General features: G+C 31.4%; 1 protein-coding gene across 1 annotated transcript; it reads right to left on the bottom strand.

The window, feature by feature from the left end:
• Window positions 1-5682: 5682 nt before the first annotated feature.
• On the bottom strand, window positions 5683-11026 carry LOC140892281 (bHLH transcription factor RHL1-like). The gene is made up of 8 exons (XM_073301123.1): window positions 10896-11026; window positions 9868-10172; window positions 9616-9744; window positions 9346-9411; window positions 9047-9112; window positions 8298-8357; window positions 7989-8172; window positions 5683-5976 (listed from the first exon to the last, which is right to left on the bottom strand). The coding sequence occupies exons 1-8, from the start codon at window positions 10912-10914 to the stop codon at window positions 5927-5929; spliced, it is 879 nt and encodes a 292-aa protein (XP_073157224.1). The 5' UTR covers window positions 10915-11026; the 3' UTR covers window positions 5683-5926.
• Window positions 11027-17727: the final 6701 nt, after the last annotated feature.

Here is a 17727-nt window from a genome sequence, read left to right as displayed (position 1 = left end):
TTCTTTTGCCCTTACCTTTTTAATAGGTTTTAAATGGTTGGTGTATAGACTAATGAAAGAGGTAAAAATAGCAATTTCCTCTTGTAATTTGATCTATTTTGAATTTTGATTTGCAAACTGACAAAATTTGATCTTAGAGCAATAGATTGAGTTTTATTTCCTTTTGATTTATTTTAATTAGAAAAATGACATTATACTGGATTTTGTTGATGTGATTGATGTCCAATATTGAGATGCATTATATATCGCTAACATGTCTTTGAACATTATTGATAAGTCACTAGCATGCTTAGCTCTCCACCAAAAAAGGAATAAAATTTTTAAAAAAGAAAGTCTTACTTGTTGCAATAAAAACAAACTTAATGAATTTTTCTCAAAAAAAAACAAAAACAAAAACAAACTTAATGAATTATATGATGAAAAACCAAAACTACTCAAATGACAAGATTGTGAAAATAAAAAAAGTAAGTTTATAGATTTTAACAAGAATCTATATGAGATGGTCTCACAGATCAATTTTTTTAAAATTTTTTTTTTTTTTTACTTAATTCATGAAAAAATATTATTTTTTTAAAAGTATTAATTTTTAATGTAAATATGAGTAAGATTGATCAATCTCACGAATATAAATATATGAGACCGTGTTACAAGAGATTAATTCTTAGATTTTTGTTAGAGGAGAGTGGCAGCTCAACATGAAGGCAAATAATAGAATTTAGTATACTAAAATCGAATACAAGAGGAGAGTGACAGCTTAATAAAGAATAAGAACTAAACGGAATTGATAAATAAAAACGGCTTGTAGCTTCTCGAGTTGTAATGAGAATTTTAATCAATAAGACAATAATAAAAGGAAGTACGTGCCATATATTAATGGGTAGGGACTCGTGAACTTATTAAATGTTGAGCCAGTTGGATTATTAACATGTATAATAAACTATTACGAGCCGCAAATTCCAGAATTCGTGCATCTCAAGAAGTATTAATACGTCCAAATTGGTGCACTTTTAGGCACCATCTTAATGCAACTATGGCAAGTGGTGAAAAGCAAGGAAAGTGGTAAATGGTATAATTAATTTGGAATTGACTATGCCAGATGCATCGTCTTTGGAAAACCACGATTTTATTAGGCAGGTTGATGAGACGTCACTTTTATCATAATACTTCAATCATGTATTCAAAAGTTTATATTTTAACATACGAGTGATATCAATGTTGATAGTGTTAACTTGAGAAAACATGAGTTATTTCGTTGTATATTATGACAATACGAACTCAACTCACGTGGCTTTCGTGTGATACATTGATGTTGCTAGATGTATAACTTAATTGTCTTTTCAATCAATGTAGTTTTTTCTTATTGGATTTCCAAATAAACCCCCAAACATGAGTCAATGAGAACATATAAGAGATCCGTGGAATTGACTCAAGCGCGTCAAGCGTGTAGGCACACAGTCTTAGGCATGAAGATGGTGTGAGATACAAGTACATTGTACATATTTAACTAGAAGTAGTGTAAATAATTGGAGTTCAAGTTATTTTTGTCCAATTTCATATGTTGGATCTTGAGCTAATTAAGCCTTAAAAAAACACTTTCATATAAATTCTCAAACTCGTTATCTGGTTCATGAGCTAAAACTCCTTACAGATGGGGTTAAATTAATTGTGTTTAAAAATCTAAGCATATTTTTAAAAATCAGATAAAAAAACTCCTTACATATGGGGTATACATGCTTGAATTTTTTAAGACGTTTGCGATATTTTTTTAAAAAAATGAAAAATATATTAATCCATTAATAATATTTTATAGGAAGTTTTATGTTTTTTTAAACTTTTTTTTAAAAAAAAATTGATGCATTTGATTAGACCTATATGCATAATTCTTTGTGTTTTATATGCTATCATACGTAAATATGTGAAACAATGATAACATAATAGTGTTTTTTTAGTGTTCATATTATTTAAAAAAAAAAAATTTGAAAAAAAATGATTTTATATATTATATATGAAACGAAGGAGAAAAAGGTATTTTAGTTCAAGTGTGATTTGACACACGCCCTCAGGCTTCAGCACGAGTTACTTTGGTCGTTTGTGCTCGAACATTTTGATGCATGTTATTCTACTTTTTTGTTTTCTTGAGTAAATGTTATTATACAAAGAAATACAAACAAGATGTATTATTTTTATTACATCAAAAATTGTTGATATACACACCTGTGTGTTTTAAAGTATGATGATAGTTGATAGTTCTACCATGGAAGAGTACGTATTAATTTGCTTGTCAGGTTATGTCTCTTATATTTTCTTTAAATTTTTGGACATGTCACTAATCAACTTTTGAGCTAAAAAAAAGATAATATAAATAATTGTTTTTGAACTTATTTTGACAAGATAGATGAGAGATGTATGGTGGCTTTGTTTTTAGTCATCAATATTATAAAATGCCAAATGGAAGATTTTGATTTTTGACTTAAAAGCCCATTTCTTATGTTCGATTCCATAATGATATCATAGTTTTTAGACGATGTCAATTGAATAATTACTAGAATATCATAAATAATTAAGTGAAAACTTAACCTCGTTTTGACCAAGTGTGTTTTTTTTATTTGCAGTTTTAAACTCATTATCTCTTCTCAAACTTGAAAGCACATATGATTCTTTACAATTTTCTCAAATGATAATGTTCATTCTCATTTTAAATTAAAAAAATGTGATAAATCTAAGAAATTATTTAACCAAGAGTATGTAGCAATAATCAAGAGGGTTTTAAGTATCTATCTACATCTACTATGAAAAATACTATTTTTTATGAGTCGGGTCGGATAATCGTTTAAAAAAAAGTAGGTCTCTAGTGAGACACTATCACGGATCGTTACCCGTGAGACAGGTTAACTCTGCTCATATTTACAATAACAAGTAATATATTTGACTTAAAAATAATATTTTTTTATGTGTAATCTAAATACGAGACATGCCTTACAAAATTAACTAATTAGACCGATTTTTTGTGTTCAAAGAATTAACTGCAAGAAAGTTATTTGTGTTTAAGGAAATTTTATATTTCAAATCAACCCTAAAAATTGATCCACATTCCACACTAGTTTGCCATGGTTATTTAATTATTTTTGAATGATTGCGTAATGACAGGAAGTTTAAAAGTAATCATATGTAATTACTGCATGCTAATGGAAATGAGAATTGTTCTCTTTCAACCTTAAAGTTGATCAAGCTTATACATTGAAAACGATACACAAACACACACAAAAAAGTGGAGTTCACTAATCAAGGGATAATATTAATAAATGGATCAAGATCTATCTATATATTTTATCTTTAATTGACAATAATGTGTTAACTTGTGATAAAAATCAGGGTAAATTGTTTTTTTGGGTATGTGTGATTGTCATTTTACGAGTTGGTCTTATATATTTTTAGATTTTAATTTTAGTCTGTTATTTTCATTTTTCTGTTAATTTTAATTTTTTTTCGATGTGGCGCTGATATGACATTAATGCATTGTTGATGTGGAGCTGACGTGTATAGTGTCACGTAAGCATTTTCGAAGAAAAAAAATACTGAAATTGTCAAAAATCGAAACTTTCCAGATTAAAACTAAAATATGAAAATATAGAGAATCGAAATCACAAAATGACCAAAATACATGAACAAAATTACAGTTTTTCCTAAAAACCGTCCTAACAATAGTAAATTAGTAATTTTGGCTCTTTCTTTACAAAAATAAATCAAATTTTCTTTTTTAAATTACGTGAACATCATATATCGTATGATGTTACATTGTTACTCATGGATCCTTCCTCTACAATGGTCCCCGAATCATGAAATTCCAAATATTTAAAATAAAAAAAGTACTTTAACGTTTTATACTTTTTAACTTCTTATTATTTTGTCTTATTAACACCTAAATACAAATCCCCAATTAGTCAAACAAAGAAAAATATCATCGGCGTTTTATAGACGTGCCATGTAGTCTAGTACAAAAATCAAAGCAGTTAGATTTAAATACCAATATTAACCTCCAAAAAAACGAAAAAGAAAAAAAATAAATAAATACAGAAGCATTCCTTCCAAAAGTTCAAAATGAAGATGAGTCCAAAAGGCAAATGGAACAAAATGCACTACTTTACAATTATGGAGTGAAAATGCCCATTTCCAAAAAGTAGATCTCATTTTTATCCATAATCTATTATATATTTCCTTTTCTTTTCTCAAATTATTTGACATGATATTGAAATGGGGTGGATTAAAAGAAATTAAATAACAAAGAGAACAATATTGTCAAGGGCCAAATCCAGATTTTCTAAAATATCGATTAAAGGCTAAGATTTATGTTTACTAGAGAAGGGGGATCATACTTGCGGATAAGGGTTTTGGCGGATTATCCCATTATTATTGAATTTCATAAATAAATTTCACTATCGAATCAATTCTCTAGTAAATACGCAAATCCTTATAAAAAAAACTTCATAAATTAATTAAAGATTATGTCATTAATAATAACTAATAAGTTCCATCAATGTCATAAGTCAAGCGGAGTGACATAAAAAAAAATTAAACATTTGCTAGAAGTATAGAACAATCTTTACGCGTGCTCTTTCCACAAGCTAATTCAAAAAATTTGACCTTCTTCCACATTTTGTGTGCATATATATAGTTCACCATCATATCAACGAATCTTATTCCAAGCTTCTGCAATCTTACATCATCCACTATTATCAACTAGGAGCAGTGTTTTTATTTGCCGTATCTATAATTCTATCATCAAACTAACTACGTATAGCATCTTTTTAAGGAAAATAGATTTTTTGGTCAATTAATTTGTCAATTAACTTTTCAAAGTCATGCTATCATTTTTCGGTATTATATCCGTATTTGCCACTCTAATAATTGGACCAACGTACTTGAAAATTAAAGTTAATGTACTAAGATCAAACTTTGAAAAGTTAATGGATCAAGGCCCAAAATTAAACAAGTTACTACATAAAAAAATAGCTTTTAATAAATTTTAAAATTTCACACATTTTTCTTTTTTCCTCGAACGTCAACTTACTCCTTTCAAAACAAATTAATCTCGTAAAATCAAATTAGAAACTAGATCAAAAGGCCAGTGCAAAGTAAGGCCCAAAGTTCTCAAGATTTCAAATGTGATTTTTAGGGAATGTTTTATAGAGTTAGTAGAAAGCAATTCTCAGATTTTTTTTAACAAATTCAAAATTTTGTTAAAGAAAAATTGAAAAATGATTCCTAAAAACTCTATAAAAAAAATCTGTTAAGAAAAAATTGAAAAATACTTTCTAGAAGATCTACAAAACACTACGTTAATACAACGAGCATTAGTTTAATATAACTCATACAATCATAATTTAAATATAGTACGTACTCGAAAAAATTATATGACATAAAAGATTCTCCTTGCATGAAACAATTGCAGTGTTTCACACCATTGCTATGTTGATCAATGAATCTCATAGATGATAGACCTAACATGAATCCATACGATGTGTTTCAATTGTTTTGACGATCCAACAATTTCTGTTTTACGTTATTCATGTATGGTTTCAAGAAAAACAGTGATCGAATATTACCCACTCCGATCGTGCTCGCTACCATCAAAATCATAAGTATAAAACCATAGTTAATGCGCATGCACTAAGTAACCAATTATAAAACGACTCTTGACATTCGAATCCATTTTTCAAAACTCTCACTATACATACATATCTCTAAAACTCCAACTTGAAGAAACTTAATATCCAATTATAATGTTTTGAAAAGGAAAAAAAACAAACCGATTACAATGAGAAACTATAACAAGTTCAACGCCACGTCACATCGCTCTATAGATCCCCACTGGTAACAGGTGGTGGTGTCACATCAGTTGGCAATGTATGATCCCACTACCATCACATCACCTGTGTGTATGCCAAAATTTACTTGGAGGATAGAAATGCGCCTTTTCTGCACGCACACAGTTGAAACTCTCAGTTAAACCTTTGATATGTTCGTATGGATAATAATAAAAAAAGTTACCATTATCTTGTAACAATCCCATCAGTTCCTTACAACCAAAGGCTGCAAGCAGAAGTTGTCTTCAATAATATTATAGAATCTATAGTATTTTATTCATTTCAATTCAGAGTACATTGGAAACAATAACATTATTATTATTTATGGCTCAGAAAAGACTGAAGCAGTCAGTTCTCTATCTGCTCAAAAGAATGTATGATTTTAACTAAAAAAAAAAACGCATGCCACGAAATATCACGTACTCTACATCACACTACTAGTTAAAACCATTGGAAAAATCTAAAGGGAAGAAATGGCTTTTGTAAAAACACTAGTGTAAATTTCTTTCTTGTGGTTGATCCAGTTGAACGTAGCACAACTTGACAACTGGTTCCAGTTAGCCTTAAACGGCCATCTAGCTTGGCATGATCACGACCACAAATGACTGCCGAGAGTTCCACAGGGGGCAAAGCAAGGCCTACTCGGTTTCTTAAAAGGAGAAAAAATCTTAAATTTATGTGTACATGGTTTCTGAAATTATATATTGTCCCCTTGAAGCACCTTGAATCGCATCCTTCTATTAAATTTCTAGATGGTTTCGCAACGTTACTTCACCTCAATTTCACCACTTAGGGACCATCATCATCATACAGTCTTTTGTGCTGTGATTCTTATTTATCTTGCCAGAATCTAAAATGCCAAGCCAGCCACCAATTCCTCACCTGATCTTTGACGATTCAGGTTCTTTGGTCCATCCCAGGTCTTTCAGGTCCCAGTTTTTTGTCACTACCTTTATTCTTACAAGAATTTGTTCTTTTGTCATTTACGCAGACATTAGGGGATAGTTTTGTTTATTTTGACTATTTTTTCAGCTTTCAGCAGCAGGCATCGGTCAAATAGAGGAACCACATGTAAAAGAAAAGCGGCCTAGGCAAATTGAATAAGCTGGACCACAGCAGCAATCAAGCCTGAATAATAAAAGCTAGTATAAAAGCCAACAGTTTCTCAGCACGATCGACGAGATACTTAAAGGATAACATAGAGAAATCTATACCTATACTAATAAAATGGCTCGAGTCTTAAAGAAAAGTTAAACATCTTCAAAAAATCACATTGGTGTTGTTGATGGAGAAATTTGTCCACAATCAATTTGTTGAACCTCGTTTATCCTAGCAGGAGTTATGCATTTTTCTGTCAGACTTCATCAAGCAGTCGACGGTGATATTTTGTGCTAGCTGCCTAGCACAACCAATAAATTTGACCCATATTCGAGAGATTGCAAAACCAAAATGGAAATCCCATAATTCAGGATTTGTTGACTATAGTATTGGTGATGTCGACTATAGCTACAGTGTAAAGTATGATCAACATGCATTCCAGTAGACACACCTCTTCTTGTCTTTTTGATGAATCCATCGAGCCTCGACTTCTACGAAACTTATCCAATCTGATGCTATCACATACTAAGTTAATGGTTGGGCTTTTAAAAGAGGCAGTAGCTTCTATACACGCAACTTCTAAGTTCTAGCAGCAATGCAGGCATCGAAATAATTATTCTTGAGCGATAGCTTCATTAACTTAAGTTCTCCAGTAAGCAGGGTGATAAGCTCACATCTGTACTAAATACAGAATTTTTACTATGCTCCCCCATCCAGAATTCCGGATAAAAGATGAGGATAAATAACAAAAAATGTATAAACAGTAAGGTGGCCAGACTAGAAAGGTGCCGAAAAGACCATAAAAAGAAATTCCATCCATCTGGCCCAATTGTTAGTACAGCTAAGAATTAACAAAATATAGTAATTATGAACAAATGAAATCAGAATGCAGATTGCATACAGTAAACCTCAACAATTTTGCCTTCCTCTAATTTAGTCATATACGAGGATATTGAAGATTTTATTTACGAAAAATAAACAGCAGAAAAAATAGTACAACTGTTCATATCAAAATTTAAAACTAACCTTGCATGTCCAGCATTCCTATGGATTCACACAATTCACCAGCAAATGTCATAGGCATCAAGACAAGGCCTTTGCTTTGCAAAAGTTCTAGAGCTGCTGAAGGATATAATTCTAGCAACTTCCCCATCATCTCTTCTAGTGACCCACTGAGCATCTGCTCGCTAACAAGATAATGCCCATGTCCCTAAAACATATCAAGACTGAAACACCTCAATGCCGGCGTACATACGAGGAAAGCTCCTAGAGTTGATACAAAAATTACTGTGCCATTCGAAACTATCTAGTTTGAATTTGAGCATTTTTCAGTACCTCGAGAAAAATGAAAGAACTAGAAGATGGTTCACCCCCTAATTTGCTTTGACACAGATCCTGCAAAGATGAAATTTGCTAGAGCTGAGAAAGTATGACCAGTCATAAATATTTTTAAAAGAAAAAGTACCGTTAAAAATTGGTCAGGGACTATGGAACAACTGCAAGTCCAATGTTCAGTGCTAGGAAAGTTTGGATTAATGTGATAGGCACTCCATCCAAGAAAACAAGATCACATATTGTTCCTTCAGCGACTTTTAGTATGTACTTTTAAAAAAGAAAAATCTTTTGTGATGTTTTTGGGAGGTTACACTTAAATTGACAACAGAGTTAATGATAAAAATTGTGCATACTTGTCAGTGTAAAGTACTTAAACTTAGAGCTTTCAGTGAAAATTCGAGCCAAAACCAAAGTGATGTGTGCGTGATTCTATAAAATTTGTGTCAAATAACATGAGGTGCAGCACAAAGTGAGAGACCGCTTGTTGGTTTATCATCACATTGCCCAGAATGTCTTCTTCGAATACCGCAGCCTCTGTAGGAAACATAAAATAAACTCCTCCACCCACCCCCCTCTCTGAAGTAAACAAGTACAAAACAGCAAAGTACTACAAGTATAAGCTAATGCAGGGAGAAGATGCGGAGAAATCAAACCTCGATGAGTTAAGAAAAATCCTGTCAACTGTTTTTCAGAATTACCAAGTAAAATATTGAGTCTCAAGAGATGAAAGCACTAGGACAACATTTTACCTTCACTTGATACTGCAAATATTTGAGTTGGTCAACAACATGATCCAGCAAATCTGCTTTTCCACCCTGTAAAGCCACAATACATTTCTTGGTCTAATTTAGAAATTATCAAATTATCGCACATCAAAAAGGCTGTCAATTTAGATCTTGAACAACCGCCTGACTCTTTAATATTTTTATGCATAACAGCATTTGATTCCCTCACAGACTGCAATTCAGCTTCTCGCCTCACCTTCACAGAGGAAAACTTAACCAACAATGCGATGAGTTTTTGTTCGGAGCATATATGCTTTTATTACCTGTTTAAATTGAGGAAACATATCCTGCAATGCCTCAAGTCTCTGTGATATCTTCAATCTGCGACTCTAGAGTTAAGAAAAGAGCAATTAGAAGCTGATGAAAGTAGACAGTGATCCTGGCAATGATCTGAACTTTAGACATTATGTGCAAACAGGTCAGCTCAGATGGGGTACTGGATCTATTAAGTTCAGGCACTTTAGGTCTTAAGATGTTTGCTTCGAGTGAAGTTAGAAATGATGAAATGGTATGGTTTATGGACTGATCCTTACGCGGTCAGCAGCATAGGCTTTCTCTCTTGATCTTTTCCGGCTGGCCTTGGAAGGACACTTCAGAGCAGTAGCACCTGACCCTAAATAAGCTTGAAACACACTACCATAGTCTTCATTCGAATCTTGTTTCTGCAAAGGAAATGGGCAATAGTTAGCCTCCAAAATTTGCAAAACGCGACTATCAATTTCACAATGTATTAGCTCCTCGTTTATATTTCAATTTTATGCACATATCAACTACCATTTTTCCACCTGAGAATGATTTTCCAGTGCAAGGCTAGGTATTGGTGCAGAAATCATAGGCGAAAATACGTTCTGAATTTCAGGGTACCCACTCTCGGCAAGAAACTTGACATAGTTTTGAGGTGTTTGCCGGATCAGTTGTGGCATTGAAACAGGCACCTGAAAGATCCCATCAGTCCCCTGTGTCGCAACATAGTGCTGGTTCACATCATCCTCAACAATTACTAGAGAAGAATTGTTTGCCATCCAATCAACAGGCAAAAACTCCAAAGCACTTTGGTGATTCAGTTCTTCAATGCTACCAGTGTCACAAACTGGCAGAAAAGTAACTTGTCAAGTGCAATGGTAACAAAGTTCATATGCCAAAAAATCAATCTAGCAAACAAAAGGAAATATATACACGAGGATAAGAGAAACACCAACATGCTAGAGCACACAATAATCACATAGAAGTTAATTACAAAATAATAATAATAATCACATAGAAGGTAGTTACAAAAAATAATAATAATAATCACAGAGAAGGTAATAACCAAAAAAATAATAATAATCACAGAGAAGGGGAGTGAAATGATGCGAAATTTATACTCCTGCATACTAGATGGTGTCCATTAAAGCAAAGCAAACAGTACAGAGATTCAAAATCTCTTTAAGCACCTAAAATTATACCAGCAGCAGTATATAAAGATGATATCAACTACCAATACATTTTACATGACGCCCAGAGATAGAAGATCAACAAACACGGGTCATACTACATCAATACACATACCACAAGTCTACATCACCCACAATCGCGCCGCCTAAAACATAGTTCCTCGAAATCAATAATTTCTCGAAGTCTCAACTCTGATACGGAAGCAAAAAGAAAAAAACATAAACACGTAGTATAAAAGTATAATGAAAAAATCGATAGATTAAACGTAAAGCTACCACTCAATTCGGCAAAAAATATGAAAAAAAACGACTGCATTCAGATTCAGTGAACAAATACAAAGGCAAATGCGAATGCGCATGAAGCAGAAAGAGATTCTTACAGGCGTTGTTCTGGTTCATCGCAGCGAAGCAACTGAGAGCTGATGGAAGAAGATGAGCCCTAAAAGGAAATGAGAGTGAGAAAGTGATCGCCGCCTATAATGAGCCGTGCGTTCTAGTACGTGACTGTGCATTGCAGGCAGCCGCGGCAATCTGTACCAGTGGGGAGCAGTGCTCGAATGACCACGATACCCCTGTCGTTTTTTTTTTTTAATTTAAAAAATATTTATTTATACTTCTACAGCAGTTTAGTAAATAAATAAGGTAAATAATAAGAAAACAATGATTTATTTATTCTGAGATGATGATTATGATTTATGATATTTTATAGAATTAAGTGTTTGATGATTTTTCATAAAATTAAGGTAATATACAGTGGTTTTTTTAACTAGAATAATTATAATATGAGTTGAATTTGAGCGAATATTTTAGTTCTTGATGAATGATTTTTGAAATGCTTCTATATTTTGAGGTGAATTTGAAATATATTAAAATGATTTCAAAAAAAAATAAGTTGAAGGTTTAAAATCTATAGTCAAATGAATTTATCAAAGAGGTGTTATACTAAACTTATTAAAAATCGTTTTGTCAGAAATTATTTTAAAAATAAACTGTTAAATTGTTTGAATAAACTTGTTTTAAACAAATTGAAGCTGCATCCACCTTATAATTTGAATTTCAGAAAACCCCCCCTACACCACATCTTGTATCTCCAAAACTATCGTCTACATCAAGTCTTAAAATTCCATCTGACGAAAGCTGACGGGTCTGAAGGCCAAGAGATATACATCTCAGTCACGATCGCACAGAAGTCAACAAGATAAAAGGATGCACTCGGAGGTAAGAGTTTCACTTCCATGTTATCTTTGTCATGGATAGCCTTGCACCTAGCACTCCACATCATCCAAGTCTGACACACAAATTCTTCGAAGTAAGCTCTCTCTGTATTATCCATCAACCACAAACAGATTTCTTGCATATCAGAGTTTCCAATCTGCTTAATCCTCCACCACACATCATTTCCTTTCAAGAAGACACGCACTGCCGGAAAAAATAGCAAATCATGTCGAGTTGAATCATCCGAACTCTAGCACAAAGGGACCAGCCCAAAACTAAAATGTGATGTCGCGCTAAATTAGCTTTAGTGGGAATAATGTTATGAAAAGTACGCCACCAGAATACTCACACTTTAGTTGGAATAGATTAAAACATTGTCAAACAACTTATTTTGACTCTTTATAAATTATTTGACAAAATTGTTGCAAAACAAATTGCTAAACTCCGTTAAACATCCTCTAACAAAATTTGTAGTTTCATATCCATCAATCAAATGTAAAAATATTGCATTTAAATTGAAATAATGGAATGTATTTGATTTCGAATTCGCGTCACAAATCTATGTATTATATGACTCAATAATAAAATAAAAAATTTGAAATGTAGTACGTTCCCACGAATATACAAGTAGAAGAAGTTGGCGGGCGGGCATATCTTCATTAATATGATTTGATTAGGTGTCGGTGGAATGGCCAGATAAGCTAATTTTCTTGTGACTTCCATGTAGTTTAGGCGAAGAAATTATTATTTATTAATATAATCGCACACACGCAACAACAAAATCATATGATATATTTGTATTATATGCTATATTATATCTTATCTAGTTGAGAAAAATATGAAAATATATATAAATAAAACAAATTTACTTATTTATACAATGTAAAGGGTAATTTTGGAAAAAAAAATTGGTGTCCTCACTTTAAAGTGGGGTTTTTTTTTATTAAATAATATAAAATTTAAAAAGATTAACAAAAATAGTGTAAATTGGAGATGCTTTTGTATCTAGTACAATTCGGGACAGACTGTCCCGGATTTTCTGTCATGACAGTCTCTTCGGATTATTTTTTTGTTTTTTTTGGCTTTATAAATTAAAAAAAAAAATAAAAGAAGGAAGGAATCTGGTCAAACTTGACCTATGACACCTTTAATTCACGGATGAACAACCCCTTGCTCCCCTATTCAATGATTCAATATATATATATTGGCACTTTGCTCATTCTCCATGCTATCATTTTGTTTCGCATACCATCTGCTTCCTTTCTTGTATCGTGTTTCTTATTTTTAAGGTAAGTATTTCTAATGTTCATTTTATTTTTGCTTTTTGTTAAAAATTTTAAATTAGTCGTGTGTTTTTATTTTATTTTTAAATAATATTGCAGTATAATTTAATTTGGGGTTTGAAGTGTACGTGGATTTCTTCTCGTGTTTATTAAAGGTAAGCACCTATGTTTAATTTTTAGTTTGTTGTAATAATTTTTTTTGTTATGATTTTTATTTCGTTGTATATTTGTTTTAATTTGTTTAAAAATATTTTATATTTATTAACATTCAATATTATTTTATTTTTTTTGAAAGAACATTCATATTATTAATTTTATTATAATATATTTTATTTTAAATTAGAAAAATTTATTAATGACTAATGTAGTATTATTTCAGATTTATTTCTAATAGATATATTTGAATTAATATACGTAATAAGAGATTTATGTAAAGGTGATTATTTTTTATTTTTGTTATTTTTTATAATTCTGAAATTATAAAAATATCTATTACGTATATTAATTCAAATATATTTATTAAAAATAAATAAATCTGAAAATACTACACTAGTCGTGAATAAATTTTTTTAATTTAAATATAAAATATATTATAATAAAATTAATAATTTTGAATGTTAATAATTATTTTGACAAAAATAAGATGTAAATTGATCAAAATTTTTTTTTTTACTAAACTCTAGTGTATATATTTTTTCGTAATACTATCCTACAAAAAATAGAAGCAAAAGTAGATATTTTTAATATATATGCATATATTAGTCAGTAATATAGTCTTAAAATTATCGGAAATAATTAAAATTTCTAAATTTTATTTGTAAAAAATATTTAAATATTATATTAATTATTAAAATTTAACTAGTTTTAATTTTCAAACCGGAAAAATAACTAAAATTACATATTATATATATATAATAATTAAATTTAATAATAATAATATAAATATGTAGTTATTGTAATTACTAAAATAATAATAATAATTTGAATATTAAATTTAATTTTAAATAAAGTGTAGTAACGATCACAATGTTATTGTTGAATAAATAATATCTTTTAGTATAATGATCAATAATAATTAAAGTACTGTAAATAATAATGAAATTAATTATAAAATTATTTATGTTATAGATCACACAATTAAATATTATTGATTTAATTATTTTAAAAAAATTATGTTATTGATTTAATTATTTAAAATTATATACTACAAACATTACAAAATAAAAAATAAATAAATTATCAATCATAAAATAATATAATAATAATAATAATAATTTGAGTAAGAAGATCTTGAATAATAGTAAATAGTAATTAATAAGCTAGTTATATTATTTGTCAGTATTGTTAATAATAATAAATTATGGTGTAATAATGACTTGAGTTAAATAATTTTTTGATATGATAATCGTCAATTACTCAACATGATAATTTTAAAAACTTGTTAAAAAATGATGAGCATCAAATCAAGTTATTGAAATATGATAATTACACATTTTATAAAACGAGAACAACTTTTACTTTATTTTTTAACCACTTAAAATCTCACATACACTAATTCATACTAAAAATTGATATTTTTATTAAATTCTTATTATTAATAATATAAATGTATGTATGATGTTTTTATTGAATGTCATCGGTTATTTTTAGATATAAAAAATAATATAACTTACATCCATATTTTATTAATTGTAGGATGACGAAAAATGCAGAAAATGTATTGTATTTACAAGATAGACATATTTCGAACAATATCAATGCCGAGAATATGGATTCACTTATACCCCCACGTCGTTCCGATCATTCTCTATGGACATTGTATAGTGAAGGAATTCATCATCGTGTTCGTCTATGTTTGGCTCGCATGGGTTTTTATGGTATATTACAGTGTGGACCCATAAAATATTATGATAATCACTTGCTTACAGCCATGGTAGAGAGATGGCATCGAGAAACACACACGTTTCACCTTCCAGTCGGTGAGACCACGATAACCCTACAGGACGTTGCAATAATGTGGGGTTTGAATATCGATGGCATTCCTATCACTGGTGTAGATACTGCATACACAAAAAATGAGTTGCAGCAACGCTGTTTATATTGGTTGGGTTTTATGCCCGAGGCTAATAAAATCAAAGGTGGCCACCTTTCCCTCACCGCTATACGAAAACACTGTTTAGATCATATGATTAATGATGAAAGCACAGATGACGACGTTGTGAAATATTCTCGTTGTGTGGCATTATTGATTATCGGTGGATGTATGTTTTCGGACTCAAAGATTTATGCGGTAAAGCTTATGTATTTATCATTTCTTGAGGACATCGATATGGTGAATACGTATAGCTAGGGTTCCGCTGTATTGGCCTATCTCTATCACGAGTTATGCAATACTTGTATGGAGTTGAAGAAAGATTTATGTGGGTCTCTCCAAATACTTCAGGTACTTGAATACTTGTATAAAAATATATATGTTTTGGTCAAATTGTTTTTAAGGGACATGTATATTGTATATCGTCGCAGATTTGGGTGTGGTCGAGGATTGCACTTTTGACTCCAGATAGGGTGCAACAAAGTCATCTGGAATCGGATCCAGTTTCTGATGTGCTTCAGGGTCTACCATACCCACCTTTTGGCGCAAAGTATTCTTTATAGACATTTACTTTGTAATATGCTTCTATTATTTCTTATTAATGGTCTATTATGTCTGCTTGTTCATATCATAGATGGAGGCGTGGGTTTTCATGGGTGCACACTGTGCGGCATTCTATTCGTACAATGAGGGATATGCTTGACAGAATGGTAGATGGACAGGTAATTTGTTACAACATTTATTTTTATAAACATATTTTATAAATTGTCTTAAGATAAGCATGATAATACTTGTACTTTGTTTTTCGATAGTTTAAATGGACAGTATATGAGATGGAGTCACCGGAGTTGAATATGTACCTTGAGGGAAATAGAAATCTCTTATGTCGGTCTGCGTGTCCGCTGATAAATTTTGATATTGTTGAAATGCATCGACCAGAGAGATGTCTTCGACAATTTGGAATGCGTCAGGGTATTCCCCCACCCGCCACTAACTACGACAATTTTCACAAACTGACACGACAAGGGCGATCCGATTTTGATTGGGCCGCCTTTCACAAACAATTTGTAGATATGTGGACTGATAGATATAATTTTGTCACGGGCGGGGAACTTGTCATATATGGTACACCTGACACGACGTTGGAGTATATTGGTTGGTACCGACGTATTTCTCATATTTTTGTATCTCCGATGCTAGTACCTACGACTATGGTTGGATACCATCCGATAAGTGGAAGCTACCGACAATTTTACGTAAGATTTGTTACGTTAATTTTTTTCATTATTTTATTAAATTTGAAAACTTTATTTTTGTTTTAAGCATGTACAACATTTTATTTCAATTTATAATATAGGAACAACAATATCAACGACATGGTCATGCATCTACATCGCAACCTCCAACGTGGACACGAAATGAGTGTGAGGCAGGAACTTCAGCGACGAACAATCCTAGGTACACGCAAAATTTTGGGTACCCCGGACCTTCGACAACAAATTCTATATTTTACACTCTGTATGTGATGTCGAGCTATGAAGGGTATGATCGTGACTTCCACACCCCATATGCTGGTAGTTTTACCCAGCTCCTACAGAGTGACTTCACACCGTTCATGCATGACATACGCCCTCGTTTGAATATATCACCAATCGCATTTCAATAGAATATTCTGATACACCAATAAGTGAGATGACAATGAGCACGGTTGGTCCTAGTACAACTCCTGTGCGACCACAAACAGAAGGAGACGAGGAGGAGGTATACGGTCGGGGTTGTAGAAGAATTGTAAGACCTAGTTGTGGCACTGGTGGTCACCGTTATCATCATTGTAGATAGTTTTATAAAAGTTTGTTGCAAAAATTTTGGTTTTTTTATAGTATAAAAAACCTTAATTATATTTGATTATTTACGTATATTGAAATATGAACATAATAGATTAAAAAATATTAGAATTAATAAAAAAAATTATTACAAATAAGATGTGCAACATAAGTTAATTGCAAAATATATTACAAAACACTTAATATCCAAAAAATAAAATTACAACAAAGAAATTATTTGGAGTATAAAATGATAATATGTAGGTTTCATATCTTCGAAATTTATCCCTCAAGTATCACCTACATGTAGTGAAAAGAAAGAAAAATATTAACAGTTCATTGTAAAGTATGAAAACAATTTAAATATAAAATTTACCTAATGAGAAGTGATAAATATTAAATTATTATGTCACTGAATTAAATTTTAGATAATATCTCAGTATATATCTCACGTACCTCCCACGTCTCTCTCTGCCAGATGATTGATCCATCTCATTTCTAATGCGGGTTGTGCGATCTCTACCGACCCTTCTCCTCTCTCGTCGAACTGGATTGTGTTGTAATTAGAAAGTCGGTTCATCCCAATATTGTTCATCATGTATAGGATAGAATCTACCATCGTAAGTGTTCACATATTCGCTAAGTGCGTACCATGGTTGTACAAGCTGTGCAGGATCTAATCCAAACCATTTTGATGCGCATATAACATGTGAACAAGGGATTCCAAATTCTGTTGTCTTCCCGCAAGTGCAATCACGAGTAGAGATCTTGACAGCTTGTATGTGATGTTGACTCCCTG

This window comes from Henckelia pumila, chromosome 3 (genome assembly GCF_033568475.1).
Source record: "Henckelia pumila isolate YLH828 chromosome 3, ASM3356847v2, whole genome shotgun sequence".
Taxonomy (NCBI): Eukaryota; Viridiplantae; Streptophyta; class Magnoliopsida; order Lamiales; family Gesneriaceae; genus Henckelia; species Henckelia pumila.
This window is presented reverse-complemented; position numbering and strand designations above follow the sequence as displayed.

What these genes read in the sequence shown, in the direction of transcription:
- LOC140892281 (XM_073301123.1), bottom strand. An exon ending in AAGCCTATGCTGCTGACCGC is followed by an intron (nt 9,412 to 9,615) that starts GTAAGGATCAGT and finishes TCTTAACTCTAG; the next exon opens with AGTCGCAGATTGAAGATATC. An exon ending in GTTCTTTCATTTTTCTCGAG is followed by an intron (nt 8,173 to 8,297) that starts GTACTGAAAAAT and finishes GATATGTTTTAG; the next exon opens with GGACATGGGCATTATCTTGT.